Genomic DNA, 17142 nt, shown 5'->3' on the forward strand with positions numbered 1-17142 from the left:
TTAAGTGCCCCTATCAGCTCAAAAATTGACTTATTTTCTGTTTATAACCCTTTGCTCAAGACTAGAGAAAAAGTCCTCATTCTTCCCGGATTCATAGCTTGAACATTGTGTTTCCAATATCACCCATACTCTGCCTGCAAATCTTCTCACCGAATGTCTCAGATGTTCAGACCAAGCTTACAAAGCATATTGAAGTCATTTTCATTAATGTGTAATAATCATAAATCATACAATCTGATTAATAAACTTTCAGTTTAGTGTCCTTAGATTCCCTGAGCCCAGTGATACCATTTTTTTTAAAGGGCAGCCATTTCCCCTGTCTGTCTTCCCTTGTCTGTTTTCCCTGAATATGATGGTGTCTCCATGTCTCCCATCTGCCAAATTGGAATTTGATGAAAACTGTTCTCCTTCCACACATGTAGTCCAATTCTCTCCAAATTTGGCTCAGATGATCTTTCAACCACCTGGACATCACATTTATTTTTTTGTATTCAGAATGATCTGGCTGTTGCAGCATCAGAATTTTCTTCATTTAACAATCAACCGGTTGTTTTAAGGGATGTTTATTATTATAGTCATTTAACAACTTTGTATTTTGTGTTTTCCTCATCCCACACATCTGCAATTGCTTTGTAAATACATAAATACATATTTAATGTCATATGTTAGTAAAGATTATTAAATACATACATACTAAATGCTTAAAAATCATGATGCAAATAAGCCTGCTGTTATACCATTCTTGGAGAGCAGTGGATCGTAATTAAGGTACATGTGACAGATTGCATGTCACATTCCCAGCTCTGTGCAGCTCCACAGCAGTCTTCCAATCACACAGAGCAAGACCGCCTCAGTCCGTGGTGGTCTGGGGCATCACATGATGACAAAGACAGTCGAGAGGGACAAGTGGAGCACACTGAGCTCATGTCGCAGATGAGCTTGTTAATCTGCAGTGTTAATTGCATCTCATCAGACCTCGCCGGCTCTGTGTGAGTCAGAAAGGAGTTTGATGTGAGTGATGACAACTCTAATTTTTCAGTAAACCCCCCCAAATATGGCTGTTGATGCTGTCAGAATAATTGTGAGACAGCTCACCCCCATTCTCATCGTTGTTCTCATCTGCCTGTCTGCACTTTAATGGCAACCTTTTTGAACTGCTGTTAGCTCATTGAGGTCTAAGGGGACGCTGGATCAGATTAGTGAAAAAAAAATTTAATGGTCACTTCCGTGGCTGGTGTTTTGCTGGTTTATTAAAAGGGATTACAGCAAAACAAAACAATTTTCCAGTCAGCTTTAAAAACCCATGTAACAAGCCCATTCATTGTTTTTTTTTATATTGTGAAATAACAGGCATCAGCCAGCTGCTCTTGATCTTTTTTACAGATTCCTCCCTCTACACATCTTAGCGGTTAGTTCTAACCTGGTTGTTATTTTAAAAAAATGCCCAGCTATGGATGCTGTGAAGTCAAGACAACAATGTCCTAATGCAGACTGACGATCAGAAGATTACATGCTTACCATGAGTGCCACTCTGTAATGCATTTCAGAAGAAGACATGTAAATAAAAGAAGGGCACAGATTTGTTGTTCTGGAGAGATGAATGATTGACAGAGAGGGGCCGGTACAGACTTTGTCACATTTATAGACCTGGAAAAAGATTTTGCCAAGTCGAAAACCAATCCATACATTGGTATCACCCTTTTATTAATTTTTATTATTATTATTATATAATTGTAAAAGAGATAATGGTAATACCATAATTTTGGAAACCTTTACAAAAAAAGTACTATGGTGGTACCATGGTACAGTGATGGAGATGATAATACTAAGGTCGTTTGAAATATACTAGCATGGTACTGAAATTGATGTATTATGGTATTTCATTGTATTTCTAAGAATACCATGGTAACATGCTCAAAATACTTTTGTGATTTAAAGATATATGTGACTCTGGACCACAAAACCAGTCATAAGGGTAACGTTTTCTAAAATGAGATTTATACTTTGAAGTTTCCATTGATGTATTTTGGTTTGGTTTGTTATGATAGGACAATATTTGGCAGAGATACAACTATTTGAAAATGTGGAATCTAAGGGTGCAAAACAAATAATGAGAGAATCAGCTTTAAAGCTTTCTAAATGAAGTTCTTACCAATGCATATTAGTAATCAAAAATTAAGTTTTGATATATTTGATATAAGACAAATATATCAAAACTTAATTTTTGATTAGACATGGTATTAACATGTGCTATCATGTTAATACCATGGTTTTTTTTATTACAATAAACATAGTTTTAGATTCAGTTAATATTAACAGCACTAGCTAACATATGGTTTTGGAACATCAGATTACGATGGTATTAGCATCTGTCTTCACCTCTGCCTGTACGTTTCTGTATTTTTCAACCCTGTATACTATATCTTTTTCTTTTATCCCTCCTCTAAGTTCAGATCAGGCAAAAGAGATGAACTGATTAGGAGGGAGGAGCATGGGGAATGGAAATTCAAGGAGAAAAATTGCCGGATCAATTCAGATCCACATTTTATTACACTGGCTACAATATTAGAAGAGAATGAAAAAAATCTTGTGAAGTAGGATGACTCATCTGCAGGTGACACAGTTCTGAGAGCTGCCGAGTTCTCTCAGCCATGCCTCTGTCATTAATGGGAAATATTTATATACTTTTCCCATTTCCGAAATCACAGTGCATTGCATTTCTCATAAGACTGACAATGACTGTCAAAGAACTCATTACAGCACATATTGATGATTCATAACACCAGTGATCAGCAAGTGAGACTCAAACGCACTGCATTTAGCCTTTATAGACGATCTTTCTGATATACAGTACCAGCCTACACAAATCTAATCTATTACTCACTGCACAAGCGATCAGAAACAAGTGAATTAAAGATGTCTTCGAGAACACGCTAATGCGTGCGAGCGTGACCGAGTTGGTGATAAAAATCTGACGTGATTTAGTGTGAGAGACAGATTTTGAAAGAGGGGAAGAGAGCAGCTGGTGTGCTGGAACATTGTAAAATGTGATGCTCAGCCATTAATGCAGAGGTCCATGGTCTTATGTTTCTGTTCCTCTCTGTAGTGTTACTAAGCAACTCTCAATCTCAGCCAGCATGAGAGGGATGAGGATGCTCTGGTAGAAAATACCTGTCATTGTGTGTGTGGCGTGTGTGTACTTTGTGCCTGCGTGTGGGTGTGCTTTGCTGTGAAGCAGGTATGTGCTGTGCCTTACCATGTCGATGTGAGTGCGAATGTTCTCATTGTGGGTGCGTTACTGCTAGTACGTTCTGAGGAACGTGTTGAGACCCAGGCTGTGAGTGAGGCTGTGTGGGAGCATGTTTTGGCACTATGTGCTGTAGGAAGGTAGCAGCTCTCCAGTGTTGGTGCATGATGGGTAGCAGCCCTCTCAGTTGCCTCAGGGCTGGCTTAGATAGCAGGAAGTAGAGTGGCGGGTTCCAGCAAGGTGCCAGACAAATCAGAAGAATGGCTGACAGCGAGGCCACCTCCCACAGCAGAGACACCTCTGTACTTGATGCCGGTGATGGGGCGGTGGAGCTGGAGCTGTTGCTTTCAGGTGAGCTAGCGGAATTAAGGGACGGCGATAAAACATTGACAAACTCTAGCACGTAATAAGGCAGCCAGCTGATGGCGAACACCAGCGTGGAGCCGATGAGAAGAGCTGTGGCTTTTTTATTGCAGTGGTCTGCGGCTAGAGTGCCCCGGCAGCGGTACAGGTGTGTGATGATGAGCCCGCAATGGAGGGCGATGCAAAGTAGAGGAGCCACGTAATACACCAGAAATGCAGGAACGAGGAAGCCCAGCCAGTGACCCCGGCCCACCGACCACGTGCAGCCACTGTCAAACTGGATGTACGTGACTTTAGGTAGGGCCATGGCAATGGAAACCAGCCAGATAACAGCAACAGTGCCAGCTCTAAGGGACAAGTAGAGAGACAGATACAGAGAATTCAATATATTGTACGCCTCTTTATGTCCCTGATGGCATTACCATAAGATTTCGATATAGTGGTCTGTATTTCTGTGGGGCTTTGAATGTGTAAACATTTTGGTAGTCATGATAAATATACATGCAATTTTTTGGATGTGAACAATATCAGACACCACCTAATCTCTTCTCTAGACATGCATTTCAGTTCCATGGTACATTTCGAAATACCATCCACTAGGCTATCATCTCAGTACCACAGCACTTTTGTATTAATATACCATAGGATTTAATGGTATTCCAAGGCAGTTTGTATATATTAATATCATCATAATAAAACCATCAGTCATGGTAATACACTTTTTTTTTTAAATGAGAGTAATGATCCTCTTCAAAAAGTAGTGTGATTTAAATAAATAGGATTTTCATCTCATATTGATTCACATTTGAGAAGTATATTTTTACACAGTGCCAGCGTTTCCTGGATCATTTTTCAGTGGAAGTGTGCCCTCAGCTTTTCATACAAAGTGGCTGCAAAAATATGTCGGTATTTATAAAATAAAGTTACCTGAGTTTGTATCTCGAATTGAAAGCAAGAAGGAAATAAAAAGTTCTTATACTGCGAAATACATAAAAAAGCATGTTTATATTGTGTTGAGAAGAAGCTTTTTGCCTTTCCTGAACATATTTCTACCTAACTGATTAGTGAACAAATTACTCTTATGATTCAATACTTTTAGTGAATCAAGAACAGCGTTAAGTCACAAACAAATTACTCTTACGAGCCAGTCCTTTTAAATTAGGTCATTCAAAAAGACTGTTAAGTTATCATGTGAATCGGTGTGATGGATGCTTTACTGAATCAATCACGGTTTTGTTTTCCAAAAGCATCATAAACCTATAGCAGAAACCATTAGCACCAATGGTCTCAACGATCTACTTATGTGTTTACAATGCTTTTGGGAAATGCATGCTGCCCATAGTGAATCAACATAAAGTTATAATTTTTTCCACTGACTGGATAATTTAAAGAAGTAGGCCTATAGAGCATTTAACTGAGATTTATTGAATCTGGAAATCTACTTTCAATAACACAGTAATGTACCATGTTATGTAGCTATTCCAAAGTACTTCCAAGAAATATTTGTCCATCACTGTAGCATGGCATATCCTTTACTTTTTGTCTACAGAAAAAAATATATAACAATATCAAATATTTCTCCATTTCTTTCACCATTTTTTTACAACTGTTTTTCTTTGGGTCCTTCAGATACTCACACCTGCGCAGGGGTGGCCGGGGGTCGTGTCGAGGGAGCCACTATTCGATAACGCAGCACTGAGAGAGCAGCCAGGCTGAAGATGTCCACTCCAGCGGTCAGGGAGGTCATGAAGCTCAACAAAACACAAACACCTCCTCCCAACTGCCAGTTCTGAGAGCTAGCGCTCAGAAGCACACAGGGCAGGGTGAGTAGAGCACACAGATCGGCAAAACTCAGGTTCAACAGGAGGACCGAGCTGGGCTTTGAACGACGCCGTGGGTTACGCATCAACACCAACCACATGAGCAGGTGACCTCCGACCCCTACCAGCAGGGAGAGGATGCTGACCAGAGGCAGCACCAGAGAAAAGGAGATGGTGGTGTTGGTGGAGACTGTGTTGAACAGTAGGTTAACAATAGCAGGCATGATGGATTGTGTAGAAATCAGCCAGTCTCTGGGATAGAAAATTAACGAATAGAAATAAGGAGAAAAATAGATATTTTACAATAGTTTTATGCAATAAATACTTGATTAATTACCCACACACTGACATAAACACAAATGAAAAACAGAAATGCAAATCAGCCAGTGTTACTCACATATTGCACATCTCAGTAAAAAATAAATGAGAAAATCTATTACACTTTACAACAATAATCCATCCCACAGAATATGGAGCAATGGGAAGACATGATAACCAGCCCATTTGAATATGTGATATACATCCAAGCACGGACATTTGTAATTACACTGACCAATTACTCACAGAGGCAGTGACAGAAACATCTTCCAAGCACAATTTAAAGCCCATGTTTAAACTTACCCAACAGAACATCCATATGGCTATTAAACCTTGATGACCTTATAGAGTTCATTAAGAAACCTTTTAGTTTTCCATAGAGCAAACAAATCCTTCTATCCTTCAGCTCTGATAAAGCTCTTATAAAATAAAAACTGTATTTCATATCCTGACATTGGAATATTAATCATATAATAAATACTTATCTGATTCCAACTCCACTGCAATTCTTTAGAAATATAAGTGAAATTCTGTTAATAATAATAATAATATTATCTAAATGTGATAGATGGATAGATAGATAGATAGATAGATAGATAGATAGATAGATAGATAGATAGATAGATAGATAGATAGATAGATAGATAGATAGATAGATAGATAGATAGATAGATAGATAGATAGATAGATAGATAGATAGATAGATCTAAATTTTACTGTCCAAATAACTTGTCAAAAAGTAAAATAATAATAATAATAATAATAAAACAAGCTACAGCACAGAAGCATCTATGAAAAGGTCTGAGAAAGGAGCAGGAGAAGAGAGTAGACACACACAGCACTGAACACTGGAGAGAAAGAGAAAAGTTACTTGATCAGGCATCAGTCTGGCAGTCTGTGGGCTCACTTCTGTTCATCTGCTCCAAAGTACTGCATCACCTAATGCAGCCACCCCCTTGACACACACAGTCCACACACACACACACACACACACACACGAGAAAACAAAAAAGGGGGACACACTTGATCCACATCTGACTCACTTTATTCATCCTCACACACACACACACACCTGAAATTCTAATCTGCCTCATTAGGATATAACAACATTCATGTGCTGTTAAGGAGAATTTCAACAGAATGAAACCAATTATGCTGCACTGTTGAACGGTCTGAGAGAGTGAAATAAGGAGCTAATTTACATCTATAAATACTTCATGATGCTCTTCGGCCTCCGCCTAACACCAAAAACATCACACATACAAACTCTAAAAGATGAAGGATACACACCCCCTACACACTCTGACAGTCTCGTAATTATGAAGTGAAACTGAGAAAATGTGTTAAGTCAGTAAAGTTTCGTGATAAGTTGGGAAAGTTTTAGGCACAAGATACATGAATTGTTTGCCTCTTTTTTTGTCTCATAAACTTAAATCAGCTTGTAAAAGCTGAGGACTCTTCCGGTGTTTACTGGTTTCTTGTGATTGCAGCCATCTGCTTGAGTTACTCACTTTTTTCACTGTTCAACTCGAACCACTTGAGTGTGTGTCAGAGTGTGTGAAAGTTACTAGAAAGAGTTGATTTTTGTATGTGAAACAGAACCATGGTGTTTTGCATGCTACTGATTTGTACAATGATAACAATAGGCTAGTTAACGTTAATTTGGCATGTGAACTACACCATGGTAATAATAAAATACATTGCTATATGTTTACATGTACAGTTATAATCAAGCTAGTTTTTTTTGTCTGTCCATTTTATAATTTTAAGTTTTATTTCAGCTTTATTTAAAGTGGTTTAAGTAGTTTAAATATGCTTATTTGAATGTTTGTAGAATTAGCATAACACTGAGGCCAACTGTAAACCCATTATCGAGGCAATACGTGGCACTATATAAATTAGCAATTATCCATTATTCTTTTCGTCCACCTGAATCCGAACTTTTAAAGTCCGTATGTACTGTACTTGCTTACCACCACAGTACTTTTAGTAAAGAATGGCAGCCAGAATGAGCATGTTGTGTAATACTTTAATGAATGTGATTAACAGATAATAAATGTGTATACTTGGTCCACACACAGCCCTTTGTTCCCTAAGTGAGTCCAATCATTTATGCAGCTGCCTTTAACGTCATATTACTTCATTACAGCTTCCCCCACTGCTGGTGTGAGTGGGTGTAGGTGTGTGTGCGTGCGTGTGTGTGTTAGAGAGGCCATTAATGAAATGATTTATGTATATTCTTACAATCCCCTGTGGTTTTTACATAATTGTGTGAACGTGTGTGTTTTGCTAATGCATGTAAGACATAATCAAGTGTCGCTCTTACATTTCAAACATAAGATGAATTGTTCTTTTGATCTGTGATGTTTTCCCATAGCAATCTGAACATGTGTAAATATGAGTTTGTGTGATTGTGTGACAGAAGTTTGGAGCATGTCATACACATTAGTTTATATTTTCTGGAAATGTACTTTTGGGAGTTGTTGTTTTTTTTTTTTGACAAACCTGGTCTGTTTAGTAATGTATTACACTGCCATTTTCATGCAGCACCTAGATAATAGCGCATCAGCCTGGTATTTTCTCTAAAATTCTGTAATCAAAAGACTTATTTCTAAATATGAACTCAAACATTTTCTTAACAAGAGAGAATAAAATACCTTTTCATAACTTCCACTTGGTAGTGATTTCTAACTTTTAAATGTACCTTCAAAGAGCCAATTTAGCGCAATAAAAAGCCTCATGAAGTGATAATGTAATAAATAGTCTGTTCTCTTCAGAGAGAGATTCTCAGGGACATTTAAGCAGCAGTCACAGACAATAAATTCCTTAATCTCTGCTTAAAAAAATTACTCTTCCATAGCAAGATTTGCTTGGCTTTGGGCCTCTGCTGCCCTCCTGTGTCATTAAAAGGCAATATGAGTATGGTATGAGATGCGGCATCTGGTATCCACTTTTGTTTAACCTTTCCTTGACTGAAAACGGCTTTGAAATGCCAAACAATACAATTGTTCAACTGCTAGTAATTCATCTATAAACTGTAATAATATTTTTTTTTGTAGAATTCACTTCCAAAGTAATGCCAGTCTATCCATAAAGATGATTTTAATCTGGTTCCCAAATATGTATCAAGACGCATCGCGATTTTACGATGTAGCGTTACTAATCCCGCTTTATGATGATCACGTGACATTGATAGCTGCTGGAAATTCAGTTTTTCCATTACAGAAATAAACTGCATTTTAAAATACACTAAATTTTATTAACATTAATAAACATTTTTATAATAACTAAAAAAAAGTACAACGATACTGTATAACCATATGGGGTTTAATATACAATACTATAATATTCTTTGAAGTACGCTGTAAAAATGTCCCATGTAAATCTGGTATTACCAATGGTGTTTTGACATGTTACCCAGTTAATACCATGATATTCTTGAAGTGTCTTGGAGTATTATGTAAATAGGTAATATGGTAATCATTCAATACCATGGTATAACAAAGTTCCATTGTTTTACTTTCTGTCTAATAAAGGTTGTTCACTGAAATAAATAAATAAATAAATAAATAACAACAGCAAATGTTATATTCAGTTTTTATTCACTCAATCACATTTAGTAGAAAATAAAGCTCATTTAGGGCCAGCAAACTCTTAAACATTTATCCAGTTGCATAAACAATGCCTGATTAAGACAACAGTAATACTGCTAATGATATTGATCATACAGACAGAAAATTATAAGAATAAGTTAGTCGCACACTACAAAACTTCACGTGGGTAATGTCGGACAGTGGGGGGGGGGGGGTTACATCCACCAAACCAAATGAAAATTCAAGCGATGATTAGTGCAAATATTGGTTCTGTTTATATATTATACTTTACAAAATATCATTCTATGGTTTTAAAGATAAATAGCAAAAATTCCTTTATGTCAAAGATTGTCAAAAGACCCAGAGGGAGAGAGACGGAGAGAGAGTGAAAAAAAAAGGAATCATAGTTAAGTGCAGAAGGTTAAGAATGATGGTTACATGAAAGCAGGAGGGGTAGCAAAACAACTCACTTAAGTAAGCAAGAATATGCTGAATATGTGTGTACAATGAGTCTTTATGAATTCATCCAGGTGCAAATTCATCTGCTGATCATATCTCTCCCTCTCTCCTCTCAACATCACAATGACCCTCTGTTTTCACAGAGCTTTGGCTCAAATGGTTGTCATGATGCTTCAGCGTTGCTTGGCTCCGAACTCTGAAAACCTGCAGAGATAAACAGAGGAAAAGAAAGAGAGAGAAAGAAGTGAATGATGGCCTACTTACGTTACCCGTTTACTAATCTGGCTTTGTTAAAGGTCAACTCAGAGCCATCTGTCTGTGGACACACAAACACGGAGAGGTGCACGCTCACACACTCACAATATATTCACACTGGAAAGATTTCCTCTAATTACTGAAGCGCTTTCCAGTCAGGCTATCTAATAAAGCTGCTGGACACTTCCAAGAAGCACATACACATACAAAACAACACAGTACCAGGGAAATCCAAGGACTTATTTCGTTTCGGAGGGAGTCTAGGTTTTTTCACAGGGGGTTTGCGATCTGAGGATCTCTCCAGATCACAGCGGGCATCCTGCTCCATTCCTAAGGGGTAAATACAGGGGCACACAGAGGGAAGGATGGTTCACACAAGTAAGGATGAGTTGGTGAAGGCATGCTAGAGCAGTAGATGGTGAATGTGGACCCTCCTCACGTGCTCAAAAGGGATTCGAAGTTTGTACCTGTGTCACACGAGTTTGCTTTCCTATTTCGATGTGGCTTCATGGGACCTCCAGGGCTGCTTTTGACTTCATCACCTGAGCAAAAAGAAACATCATATATTCTCTGTATTTCATTCTATATATATTTTAAATTGGAAGTCACAAAAATTGTGGGCAAAATAAATAAATAAAAATCAATAAAAATGTATCTATCTATCTATCTATCTATCTATCTATCTATCTATCTATCTATCTATATCTATATCTATCTATATATATATATATATATATATATATATATATATATATATATATGTAATTTTTTTTTCAAATACAGGTGCATCTCAATAAATTAGAATGTCGTGGAAAAGTTCATTTATTTCAGTAATTCAACTCAAATTGTGAAACTTGTGTATTAAATAAATTCAATGCACACAGATTGAAGTAGTTTAAGTCTTTGGTTCTTTTAATTGTGATGATTTTGTCTCACATTTAACAAAAACCAACCAATTCACTATCTCTACTTCAGTCTTTGTGCATTGAATTTATTTAATACACGAGTTTCACAATTTGAGTTGAATTACTGAAATAAACTAGAAAAAAAATCTAATTTATTGAGATGCACCTGTAAAATATATTTTGTACTATTAAAGCTGTACTAAAATATACATTTACAAAGTATTTTTCAGATAATATATTACTAGTTTGTTCTGTTTTCTAATGAGTGGTATAAAGTGTTATTCTCAGATACATAGATGTAGGTATATAAAATAAACTTAAAATAAATATATACATAAATATATACATTATATTTAAAATAACTGTAAAAGTTTATATTTAGAAACTTTTTTATACATAAAAATACTACTAGTACTAATTACACTGGCTTTATACTATCACATTCACCAAGTATTTATGATTATACACTTACAAAGAATATATGATTATCAAACTGCTTAAAATTAAGCTTAATGAACAATAAATGCAACTGCCAGTAATGCTGGGTACACAACAAAAGATTTTTTACATCTCATAAGATTTAAAAAATGTGATAGACCACAAACATGAGGATTAAAAAATCCTAGATTTAACCATTTTGCTCCGATAGTGTATGGTGTGCCATGATCTGACAAAGACAGCACACCACACAAGAACAGATTTTCAACCAGAGTCTTGATTGTGAACACAGGAAATCTCGCAAAATCTCGCAAGACTTCAGAATAAGCATGGCAGACGATATGCAGGAAGAAATTGCAATGATAGTGTTTGGAATGATTTTATACACGACTCGTTGTATAAACATTTGTGCTGTTGCTACAAATCAACAAGCTGATCCTCCATCTCTGCTGTCCACATCAATTTCACTGTGCTGCACCATGACTGCTTCCGTCTTCCATCATCTCGCTTTCTGATTGGATATTGTTTCGTTTCACGTGATAATCTCCAGAGCATGCATGCTTTTGTCCTCGGGGTTCCCCGCACACATCAGGATTTCTGATTGTAAATATTAAACATGTTGAATATTTAAAATTCGCGATCGGGGCAGCTCCGATGTTCTTCCGATCAGGTTTGGACACTCTTAACACACCTCACACCAAGGGAAAATCTGATAAGATCATCTGTAGATAGCTAGGATTGTCAGAAGAGGGGAAATCGGCCCAAAATCAGCCAGATTATTTTTTGGTGTGTACCCAGCATAAGACAACTTTTGTATGAATTACCTTGAAGCAAAGCAGAATCTACTGAAGCAGAATGAAACACAGGCTTAGCTGAGGTGGGCGGAGCAGCTGGTGGCTGATTCTCATTGGTCACGTCTTGTGGTGAGGAGCCAGTGGTAGACGAGTGAGGTGAATAATAACATGGCTGAAAAGAATGATATTATCAAAAGCTGTTTTCATGATACATCTTTGCTATGAGAATAAAGACACGCTCCACTCACAATCACTGACATTTTAAGTCAAAGACGCAAAGATACCTTTTCAGGGATAGGTGGAGACTGTCCTTCTGGTTTTTGGTCTTCTCCACATTTTCTGTCCTCTTCTTCCTCATCCTCCTCCCTCAGTTCTCCAGAATCTTCAGTAGATTTATCTGGGGACAGCAAATAATAAACATTTAGAAAGTTAAAATGCTTATTAAATCTAGTTAACAGAGAAAAAAAATCACTAAAATGAATGAATTCTGTCTTAAATGCCAACTAATGATTGAAAATCAATTACCAGAGCTCTCCTCCAGATGGCGTTGTCGTGTCTTAGCTAAACTCGGCTTGGTACTCTGAGGCGGAGGCTCAGGTCTTTTTCTGGTTTCTAGCAACTGAGGGTCCATTATAATATCTGCCTTTTTCTGGCTGTCTGACTGTGATTCCTGTCTTCCTGATTCTGAACGTCTGTCTATAGATGGCATTTGCTCTTTAGCAATGATATCTGAATGCTGCTCCATTTCATGCTCTCCATATCCAATCTCTTCTGATGAGCCGAACACCTCACTGTAATCAGGCGACTGAAGGGAACAGAGAGAAAGAGTTTGAGAGACTGGTAAACATGTCATTATGCTCATTAAATTTACATTTAATTTGTTTTCGAATCGATCAAAAACAATCGATGCTAACATTATATTACTTACTATTGAACACAATTCCTTCCCATGTTTTTTCTCAACATTACCTGCACCATTTGAATGAATAAATAAATATTGCATAATTTGTGTACCAGAGTTGGCCTAAATTCAGTTTAAGAATTAGCTCAGCTTCAACTCGTGACTTAGAACTGCAACTGATGTGGAATCTCAACACGGAATGTTGAATGTGAGTTAGAATGACAAGCAGAGGAATTTACTGGATTGTAATTGAAAGATTTAATGCGGTGAACTTTACCTGTCTCTGTGAAAAGCAGGAGGGGCTGAGTCCCATCATTCCTGGCAGGGGTATACCATGAACGGGCCGTCCTGACAGCTGAGGGGTCCTCTGAACACCCGACCCTACCAGCCTCCCGTTGGTGCCCTCAGTGCCAATGTCTAACCTCCCACGATCCTTTGGGTGTTGAATCAAGGAGTACACATTCTCAGCTGCAATACTAAGAGAGCATCAAATAAAAGGAAAACAAGAGTTTGATTTATGTTGTTTGATGTATTGATATAATACACGTTATATCATTTATTATTGTGATATATGATATACTGTGCACTACTGTACACTATCTTTTTCTTTTTAAAGAAATTGATACTTTTAATCAGCATGGACACATTCAATTAATCAAAAGTGACAAAAAGGATATTTATAATATAACAAAAGTTTTTAATTTCAGATTGTGACGAGTGGGGCGGGGCCGAGGGACATGGGAGCGAGGCCGGGGGAGTGATTGGAGATGAACTACACCTGTTCGACCCACCGGTCTCGAGGCCCATGGAGGAGATGGAAGGATATAAAACTGGAGCGACGACAGTGAAGGACGAGAGAGGACCAGGCCTGGGCTTTTAGTTGTGTTTTGGTTTTTATTTGTGCGCACCAGTCGTCCGTGAGGGGCTGGTGCGCTGTTTTGTGTTTATTTTGTTATTAAAATGTTTTTGATTGTCCACCGGTTCCCGCCTCCTTCTTCCGGATGAATACAAAGGTTTATCGTTACACAGATAAACACTGTTCTTTTGAACTTTATACGTACCAAAGAATCCTGAAAAAAATCTTTATCATGGTTTTTACATAAATGTTAAGCAGCACAACTGTTTTCAACACTGATAATTATAAGAAATGTTTCTAATTTCATGTGACACTGAAGACTGGAGTAATGGCTGCTAAAATTCAGCTTTGCCATCACAGGAATATGTTACAATTGAAAAAAAAAAGAATTAAAAACAGTTATTTTCAAATGTCATAACATTTAACATTATTACTGTTTTTACTGTATTTTTGATCAAAGCAATGCAGTCTCATTGAACATATGAGTCTTATTTCAGATATTAAAAAATCTTACTGACCCCAAACTTTTGAAGGGAAGTGTATTTTTGATTATTATATATTAAAATACGACTGACTCACTTAGTGCGACATTCCTCCCCACAAGCCCCAGCCCTTTCTGTGGTGTCTGACTCCTGATATGATATGGTAGAGTTGCGGTTCTTCCTGAATCCAGAAAAGATTGACAGCACACTGCGTCTTTTCTTCCTCCTCAGAGCCTGAGCGTGATGGTGGGATGACAGTTGACTGCAGGACAGAAAGTCAGGGTGTCAGAGATAAGATAACGTCCAACTTTTTAGCATGTCCATATACCTTCAACCTTTACAAAGAGAGCAAATGTGACACCTTCATTGTTAGACTTCATTACTACACTGAAGTGTTCAGTACTGAAGCACCTGTCTGGTAAAACTCTCTTGGTGTAGAAGTCAGGCAGTCCATCATCCAATAGAGATACTCCACCATTCTCCGAGCAGTGCTACAGGACGACAAGAGAAATAATGATGTTGATGATGATGATGATGATGATGATGATGATTGTGTGCTTTTAAAGACTGGGACTGGAGTAGATCATCTCTCTAAATTTGTGTTAGTGGATGATGCTGTAACGCTACTGTATCTCACCATCTGGGATTTGTTCTTCTGTATTATGTCAATGCATTAATTTGTTCAACAGACATTACAAAGACAAGCTGATAGGAAGTGATCGAAAAGGAGAGAGCCTTTAATGTTTGATGCTTTCATTCTGGAGACCCTGCAGAAAACATCTGGGCCTGCGTTCAGACAGATTTCTGAGAACAATCACGCTAACAAGAGAACGTGATTAAAATCAACCCCCTCCTCTTTATAACAGCTTGAATAGCTGTCGATTAATCGCTTCTTATTTCATATTTTGAGTGTTTTTGACGAATACCTCTTGTAGGATCCATAAATCAATTCGATTTTGACTTAATTTACCGCAAATCATGTTTAATTGCAGAATTCCCAAAGAAACTACAATAAGTCCTGAAGGAAATCCAAGAAGTCGCTGTTATCATGGAAATGAGAATCGTGGGAAAACACAGTGACTGCCCAGTCTCATAAAAATCATAATTGGTCTCAATCAACTTATACATTTGCATATTTCTAATATACTGCATACATTGGAATATTTTCTAATAAACATCCAATACAAGGTATTGTATACTTACAGTTAGATATTATTATAAAATAGTGCTGCATGAAATACATTACAGATTCAAGTCTATCAAACTGAATTGTAAACAATATTGATCATAAATATATGATGAATATGAGGCTAACACAAGCCTTGAGGGCACACATCCAGAGTGAGGAAAAGGACTCAGAAAATCACTCTGGATCCCTCACATCCAAGTCACCCCATCTTTGAACGTTTGCCATCTGGCCGGCGCCTCAGAGCCGCAAATACAAGAACAGCAAGGCACAAGAATAGTTTCTTCCCCCAGGCAATCTACCTCATGAACAGTTAAATGTTTCCCACTTAAACTTATGCAAAAATGTGCAATATCCTTATATTTATTTGTTACCCCTCCATCCTAGAACATTCCTGCATCTCACTCAATCCTATTCCATTATCATTTATAGCACAATTGTTTATACACTTATTTATTTGCCAATTTGTAAATCTCCTGTAAATTGTTTTTTTTTTTTTTTTTTGTCTGTGTGTTGTTGTCTCTGTTTACTGGAAGCTTATGTCACTAAAACAAATTCCTTGTATGCGCAAGCATACTTGGCAATAAAGCTCTTTCTGATTCTGATTCTGATTCTGATTCTGATTCTGATATGAGGCAAAGCCTGAAACTGTCGAGGTTAATAAGTCATTTTGTGACACTTCATTTTTACTTATACCTTTTTTAACACTAAAAGTGCTTTATTACATAGCAGACACTTTTCAGCAAAGCGACTTACAGTGCATTCAGGCTATAAATTTTTTACCAGTGTTGGTGTTCTTTGGGAATCGAACCCACAACCTTTTGCACTGCTAAAGCAAAACTCTACCACTGAACCACAGGTATAAATTAGTATTGGTGTGGGAATACTGGCAATGGTGCAGGTTCTTACCGTCTCAAAGGGAGCATGTGCAGTCCTGTGTCTTCGTGGTGGACGTGGTCTGACATGGGTCACATGACGCAGAGGTGAACCCTGTGTGGGCAGGGTGGACAGACCTTCCCATGATGCTGAGCGTGAAAGGGGAGCAGATGTCTGAGGAGTGGACACTAAAGGTGAAGAGTTGGGGTCGTCACCTAGACCTGAAGGAGAGTGTATTAATTATATGACGTGCTGTTTAAAAACTTAGAATTACATCACTTGCTCACCAATGGATCCTCTGCAATAAATGGATGCCGTCAGAATGAGAGTCCAAACAGCTAATAAAAACATCACAATAATTCACAAGTAATGTAACTAATCAATAAGCTGCATGTTTGTAATAAACAAATCCATCATTAAGATGCTTTTAACTTCAAACCATTTGCCCCCGCCCCCCCCCCCCGGCTCTATTCATAAAATTACTTTCTCCAGTGAAAAAGTGGTATCTTCTCAATGCAGGGGAGAAAAATGCACAGATCAAGCACCGTTTACAAACAAAACAGTTCTTAACAAATATTTCAGTGGATTTTGATGTGAGAGGACAACAGAGGAAGTGACAGTATTTTTCCCAGAAGTGACAGTTTCAAGT

The 17142-nt window shown here is 37.6% G+C and overlaps 2 protein-coding genes across 4 annotated transcripts in view; both read right to left on the reverse strand.

The window, feature by feature from the left end:
* Positions 1-2544: 2544 nt before the first annotated feature.
* LOC132095747 (somatostatin receptor type 3-like) lies at positions 2545-6060 on the reverse strand. Its single transcript, XM_059500855.1, has 2 exons — positions 5248-6060; positions 2545-3957 (listed from the first exon to the last, which is right to left on the reverse strand). Exons 1-2 carry the CDS (start codon positions 5652-5654, stop codon positions 3282-3284), a joined length of 1083 nt encoding a protein of 360 aa, XP_059356838.1. The 5' UTR covers positions 5655-6060; the 3' UTR covers positions 2545-3281.
* A 3271-nt stretch (positions 6061-9331) lies between these two features.
* The window catches only part of LOC132096242 (capping protein, Arp2/3 and myosin-I linker protein 3-like), a 59677-nt gene continuing 51866 nt past the window's right edge, over positions 9332-17142 (reverse strand). For 2 of the 3 annotated variants that reach the window (XM_059501490.1, XM_059501491.1), the window contains exons 31-40: positions 16527-16714; positions 14843-14922; positions 14529-14693; positions 13371-13569; positions 12718-12997; positions 12477-12574; positions 12223-12364; positions 10523-10597; positions 10278-10385; positions 9332-10004 (exon numbers count right to left, since the gene is read on the reverse strand). In XM_059501490.1, the coding sequence (XP_059357473.1) occupies positions 9964-10004; positions 10278-10385; positions 10523-10597; positions 12223-12364; positions 12477-12574; positions 12718-12997; positions 13371-13569; positions 14529-14693; positions 14843-14922; positions 16527-16714 (1376 nt within the window). In that variant the 3' untranslated portion in view covers positions 9332-9963. The remainder of the gene's footprint in view (positions 10005-10277; positions 10386-10522; positions 10598-12222; positions 12365-12476; positions 12575-12717; positions 12998-13370; positions 13570-14528; positions 14694-14842; positions 14923-16526; positions 16715-17142) is intronic. The other variant, XM_059501492.1, reaches the window with a different exon arrangement.

This window comes from Carassius carassius, chromosome 20 (assembly GCF_963082965.1).
Source record: "Carassius carassius chromosome 20, fCarCar2.1, whole genome shotgun sequence".
In the NCBI taxonomy this organism is placed as follows: domain Eukaryota; kingdom Metazoa; phylum Chordata; class Actinopteri; order Cypriniformes; family Cyprinidae; genus Carassius; species Carassius carassius.